General features: G+C 37.7%; 1 protein-coding gene across 1 annotated transcript; it reads left to right on the plus strand.

The window, feature by feature from the left end:
* The first annotated feature begins 1,814 nt into the window (after positions 1-1,814).
* Positions 1,815-3,609, plus strand: LOC131146255 (uncharacterized). The gene has a single exon (XM_058095727.1). It carries the CDS (start codon positions 1,903-1,905, stop codon positions 3,481-3,483), a length of 1,581 nt encoding a protein of 526 aa, XP_057951710.1. The 5' UTR covers positions 1,815-1,902; the 3' UTR covers positions 3,484-3,609.
* The last annotated feature ends 3,263 nt before the right edge of the window (positions 3,610-6,872 follow it).

Here is a 6,872-nt window from a genome sequence, read left to right on the forward strand (position 1 = left end):
GATGTAAATAATTTACTTAATGTACATGAGGTTAAGCTCAACTGTTATTCTTGAATTAGACCTCATGTAATGGATGAACTAAGTGTAAAGTGGAAATGTAATTTCAATTTTAAAAAAGGGGTTTTTCAAGAACTTCATAAGAAGACCATGCTCATTGAAGTATGTTGTCCCAAGTTGAACTGTGAAGGCACATTAACCTCGGATTTTGGAATTAGATGATTTCTTTTATTTTCTTGAAATTTGGGCCTATGATGTGCAAAATGAATGCCTACTTGAGGCAACGCATGTATGCTAACATTTGAGGATTGAAAGAAAATTCCTAGTATAAGTTTCCTATATCAAAAACAAAGGAGGTGATCTAGTAGTATAATCTAAACATGAGGTGCTTCTCCTATGAGTCTCTTTTCATAAAGAAGGCAATTGACTGATTTTTCATTTTACTTTTTCAAAGCTTCCTTTTATGAATTCGTGAGCATTGTGGACTTTCAAAGGAGTTGAAATACGCATTATGCAAAATCGAACACTATGATGCAATTGACTTGACCTTTGAAATCTTGACTTTACTTGGTCCATTGATGAACATCCTAGTCCAAACTACCCCAATGTACATGGTTATACTGAGCGTGCTCAAGCCACATGTCTCTCCAATGACATTGCTTCAATTTTCTATCCTAGTGTAAGGGTTGAGTTAAAACAATTTAAACCTATCATCTCATGATGTTAGGAACTTAAACTCCTTTTGTCCCAATGTACATCTTCTTAGGTTATTGTTATAAAAAGATCTATGTAGCTAGACCCTTGCATCAAAACCTTCATTCCTTTATCTTGGCACGACTTGTGCCGTCATGCAGTTAGGGTATCTTCTTACTTCTTCAATGAACTCAACGAACCAAAGAGCATATGATTGCCTTCAATCTTTTAAATGAACACTTCCCATCATAGCTAATTGAACACTTCGAAATAGCTAGTTTTTGTTGACTCTTGGCTGCCTAACTCTTTATTGAAATGAAAAAAAAATAAAAATTACAACCACTATTAAATATTCATTTTTGAAGATTATTTATAAATAAATAGTTTAGAAGCTTGCCTTTTTGTCTAAGACACCACCACCACCACCAACAACAATAATAAAAAACAACCATACCTTAAATCATAGTAGGTGGTGTCTGGGGTTGGTTACATGAATCATTTTCTACCACTGCAACAATTAGTTTATTTTTTGATGATTTAAGATCGTTGGGTTGTTACATTTTTCCCTTTTTGTATGCAGTTTAGATTTTTTTTAAAATAAATATTGGTGGACTTTTCTTTATAATTATTTTCTTCCATATGTTGGTAATTTGAAATGACAAAATTATTTGTAAAAAGTTTGGTCACTAGATTATATCCTATATTAGTTTATGACAATATTTATATAAAGTAAAACTGCATATTTGGTATGTAAAAATATAATGAAAAATAAAATGGTTATAAATAACAAGTTCATAAACGAGTCATGACTCATTTTTCAAATTTTAGAACACATTCATTGTTATTGAAAGTGATAAAAAGAATTAAGAGTTAAAATTAAAGCTAATGAGTTTAAATAATTCCAATATTTTGATGTTTAATATATAAAAAATCATTAAAAATGGTTCAAATCTCCAAATAATTCCTAATACAAAAAAAAGAGTGCTGCATAGGCTATGCAAAAAATTGTTACTACATCTTTTAATCTAGGGCTTTTTAAGATGCTTGAAAAAATAAAGTTTTCCGAAATTTTCTTAAATATTTTCAAATAAATTAAAACTAATTTCGGAAAAGAGTCTATGAAGTTTCTCGTCAATATATCGGAGTTAACATCAAAACTGAGTGTAAGGGCGTCGCCTCTCTCTCTCCCTCTCTCCGCCTCACGAATCCCTAATGGGTAGGTCGTCTCCCTCCGCGGATTTCCATTCCAGACGCCACCATAACGGCCGAGACAACCGCCGCTACTCGTCGGGATCAGACGACTATTCCAACCGCAGCCGTAGCCGTAGTCCCATCAATGGCTATATAGCCCATCACCAGGATTCAGGTCGCCGCCGTCGTTGTTCGGACTCCTACGACCGGCCAGATTTCAGAACAAGCCCTAGAAGGTTCGGCGATGGCGACCATCGCAGGAACAAGAGCCGTGCGTATCTCGATCGCGATTTCAGGGGTAGGCGTGGCGACTATTCGGAGTCGGACGAGGAGTTGAAGGGTTTGAGCTTCGAGGAGTACCGGAGGCTCAAGCGCCAGAAGCTCAGGAAGATGTTGAAGAGGTGTATTTGGAATTTTACTCCGAGCCCTCCGAGGAACGAGAACGAGAACGAGGAGGAGACGGAGCTGGAAGCAGAGGCAATTGAAGAGAAGAATGGTGAAGGTGTGGAGAAAGGCGATTTGAAAGGTAAATATGGTGAAAAAGAGACTACTCATAGTGCGAGTTCTGGTTCCGAACGATCGGGGAGTGACTCTGAGGACAGTGAATCTTACTCGAATTCTGGGTCCGAGTCGGATGATTCTCGGTCGAAAAGGAAAATAAAGGATAGGAAGAGGTCAAGTTCTGGGCGGAAACGTGGCAAATCGTACAGTGATAGTGAGTCGGAAGATGATGAGAGTCAGTCTGACTCGAGTGATGATTCTGAAGAACGTAGGGAAAGAAGGAAGCAGGCAGGAAGCAGTCGGCGGAACAAGAGTAGTCGGAGGAGTAGTAGGAAGAAAAGCAGTGGTACGAGGAGGAGGCGGAGGGGTTACAGTGATTCTGAGGAAAGTGAAAGCGAAGAAAGTGAGGAATCTGATGTTAGTCGATCTTCGGATGAGCGGGTAAGATCAAAGAAGAGGCGGGAGCACTCAGCTCCTCGAAGGTCTAAGCGTAGTAACAAGAAGAGAAGATCTGCATCAGATAGTGAGAGTTCAGACTACAATTCAGATGTGAGTCCAGACTCTAAAGTTGATGCAAAAACTAAATCTATGGTAGAAGATGCGAAGATAAATGAAGTTAGTAATGAGGTACTCAAGTTCAAAGAAATGATTGAGATGCAGAAGAAGCCTACTTTGGATAACGAGCCTGTGGTTGGGCCAATGCCCTTGCCCAGGGCTGAAGGGCATATTAGTTATGGTGGGGCACTTAGGCCTGGTGAAGGTGATGCTATTGCTCAGTATGTCCAGCAAGGGAAACGTATTCCACGTAGAGGAGAAGTTGGTCTTTCAGCAGAGGAAATCCAGAAATTTGAGTCTCTTGGGTATGTGATGAGTGGTAGTAGGCATCAGAGGATGAATGCTATCCGTATAAGGAAAGAGAACCAGGTTTATAGTGCTGAGGACAAGCGGGCATTGGCAATGTTTAACTATGAGGAGAAGGCGAAACGTGAGCACAAGGTTATGGCTGATTTGCAGCGGCTAGTGCAACGCCATATTGGACAGGATGTTGGCCCTAGTCATGATCCCTTTGCTGCGAAAGCCTCTGAGGGTGTTGATACTTGATTCTCATGTATGGACACTATTTTTTGTGTTTTTTCATGCATTCTATTTAATGCTTGCAGTTTCTGTGCTAGTACTTTATTCACATGTTATATAATCAATGGCATGGAGCCAACCCTATGCATACCACTGGATTTGTGTTATTACTTTCGATGCTTTTCTTATTTCACAGATCTGAATTTAGCACATTCAATGCTATGGGCTTGGGTGGTACAAGCTAATTAGTATTTCGAACTTAACTAGAAAAATTTTTATTTATCGTTGCGTGTTAGTTGGTTTTCTCAATGCAGTCAAGATGCCTTGGAGTTCAAGAGTTAATTATTTAGTTTTGCCCAATTGCCAATTGTACAAATGTGAGAATCAGTAGCTTTGCTTGTTCTGATAGTCAGGGTGTTGGACTTTATGCTAGTCAATTTTATGTTCTATTTTTGGTTGGTAAAATGTAAATTCTTTGAAGGGCATCCATAGGGTACCATCTTGTAGGGCTTTGATTTTGTGTTGATTTTTGATTTAAATCCAGGGTCTCATGCATGGTAAGGTTTTGATTGAGCCAACAAGTTCTATGGGAAAGAAAAGAAAGGAATAATGAAAATCATATGGCAAGTAGAAGACGGAGAGATGTGATAAAATATTTTAACCCAAAATAGTATTAGTAAAAATTTATGAGGGACTTTTTTTGGTTTGATAATATATTTAAGGTAAAATGTTGATAATGGAAATTGTAGAGTGACTTTTTTTTCTTTTTTTCTTTTCCCTTGCTAAGTATTGTAGAGTGACTCTTTTGTCTTTAAGAAAAACAACTGAGGAATATAAGAAGAAGAAGAAAAAGACTAGGAGGGAGTGGTTCAAATAGATATTTTAAGGCAAAATTGGTAGTACTAAAAGTTACTAATGGACATTTCTTTTGTGTCTATGAAAATAACCAAGAATGGTGATGTAGGACGGGTAAGGGTGGCCTAATCCTACGGTTTAACCATCATAAGCACATACATTCGAAACACTTTAAATTAAGAATTTAATTACTCAAACATAAATACCATAAATCATGCTATATTGTACATGTTCAAGGATTTTGAAAAGGTGTATGATGCTGTTCAAAAATAAGCCTCAAGAGCTCTTTCACAAAGGAATCAAGTTATATGCAATAAAGATGTTAATTCAAAATTTCAAGAATTTAAGTTCTATTGTTAGCAAGCAATATTCTCACAATTGATTTTAAACTGGCAAGTATGAATATTGCAATCTATGGATTCAAAGGGCTTATTAAATATGGAATTTCAGATTTCCAGCAAAGGCTTACAATATAAAATAAGGGTTCAAATAAATATTGAGTTTACCAAGAGAGTTGTTTGGATGATTTTGACACTTTTCAATACAAGTAGTCCACGCCTTAGGTTCTTCGTACAAGCTTTGAAATACCAACGAATGCAGCAATGCAATGGAGTGATGGTGTTTGTGTGGGGATATGAAGGTGCTGGCCGTGTGGGTGTATTTGTGATGCGAACCTCAACCGACCCGCGTTGAGACCCAGCAAACAATGTTGGAATGCTTGCCCAAGAAAGCTAAAATTCAGATTTTGGGATCTCGACCCATTGTTTACAACAAACAAGAACCTTGGTATATATGACCTCAACCCGTTGTTTAGTGCGAAACAAGAACCTCGGTATAAGGAAGACGCCACAAACGGTGGTGGAAAGCCGTTTGATAAGTTGTTGGTGAACGCCACGGGAAATCCCGATAAGTTCGAATAGTTCTTCAAAGAACCAAGAAGCAACAAAGCCTCACATTTTTATTCCATTCCATTCAATGATGATCCTCTGTTCTTACAATAAGAATGCTTTTATAGGCATAGCCTAGGAGACAAAGCATTAAACACTTCAAACCACTCTCAACAACTCACAACAACTTACTAAGACTTCTTGCAAGATTACAAATTAGACTCAACAACTTACTAAGACTTCTTGCAAGATTACAAATTAAATATAACACAAAAGTCAAAGGTAGGCTCAACAACTCAACAACTTACTAAGACTACACAAATAAACAAGTTGTCTTGCATGATTACAATAATAACACAAAATTCAAAGAGTCAAATTCCCTATTTGAATAGCACCCCATTATTAAGGAGATTAACACATTTAAGCTCCATCAAAAACTTGGATTAAGTTTAGTAGACCTTCATATTTCTTTGGGCCAAGTTTGGAGTGGCCCATTTTTGAATAAGCCCAAATATCTTGAATTAGCCCATGAAGTGCTTCCTTGATTTTCTTAGACTCTGCTCTAGTAATGGGCCCAACTGGAACATGCAATGTATCCTTTAATGATGCTTGTTGATTCTCATCACAGTGTCTCTAAACAAATTGGTGGAGACGGTTACTACTTTCCCAGGTCAGGCAAGAGAGGGTCTTGGAGTTCAGTTCCAAGCAGAACCCTAGTTCAAGTGGCATAAAGACCTTGGACCTTTGTATCAGGAAAAAATAAATACTACTTTCTCATACTCTGATGACTGGTTCAGGGTGCTTTGATGGCGGGTTTTGCTTTACATCAGAAACCTCTTCCTACTGCAAAACCACAATTATGGGTGGAGATTGATAAAAAAGATCTTATTAAGCCAATTTACCTAGTAGCAGGCAACTCAAGGGCAGATTTAGCTACAAACTGATTGAACTCATCTGCGCATAATGTGGTCACATTGGCTAAGTACGCTGAGGAAGAAGGACGAAGGAGATGACATTTGATGGGGAATTGAGAGGATTTTGGATGAGCAACCAGCAACCAAAATTTGAGAATACTACAATACTTAATTTCCTTCACAAGTATATGTTTGTTGTGATCATAAAGTATCCGTCCTAAACCAGCCAAAGAAAGATGATGCAGCAGGGGAAAGGGGGCAGACAAATCGCTTGAGTTGTTTGAGCCAACCAAAGCAGGGAAGAAAGGACTGAAGTTGGCAATCTTCAAGGAGAACTGTGATCAAGGGAGAAACAGCAAGAGATCAGCAAAGCAAAGTTCTTTGAAGTGAAATGTCCTCTCAAATTGTAATGACACAAATATCATCACATTCTGAAACTACATGTGATGGTCAATGGGCAAAAAGGGGGATTCCTTGAGGGGTTGGGGGTGTTAGGTAATAGAATCAGCAAAATTGACGAGATTAAAATTGCTTTGCAATAAACAGGAAGGCTTTCATAATCACTAGGGAGAAAAAAATACACACACACACACAGACAGCAAATAGGTGAAATTGCTCAAATTTATTTATTTTAATTAAAAAATGCAACAACATCAATAACAAGTCTTTCATGCTTTCTTTTCGATAGAAAAAAGAAGAAATTCATTAAGAGAAGATGAAGATACAAAGAGGATGAGAAATCCTCACATAACAGAAGAAA

Source organism: Malania oleifera, chromosome 13, assembly GCF_029873635.1.
Source record: "Malania oleifera isolate guangnan ecotype guangnan chromosome 13, ASM2987363v1, whole genome shotgun sequence".
Taxonomy (NCBI): Eukaryota; Viridiplantae; Streptophyta; class Magnoliopsida; order Santalales; family Ximeniaceae; genus Malania; species Malania oleifera.

Excerpts from the sequence above, each read along its gene's own strand:
- LOC131146255 (XM_058095727.1), top strand. The coding sequence starts at position 1,903 with ATGGGTAGGTCGTCTCCCTCCGCGGATTTCCATTCCAGACGCCACCAT.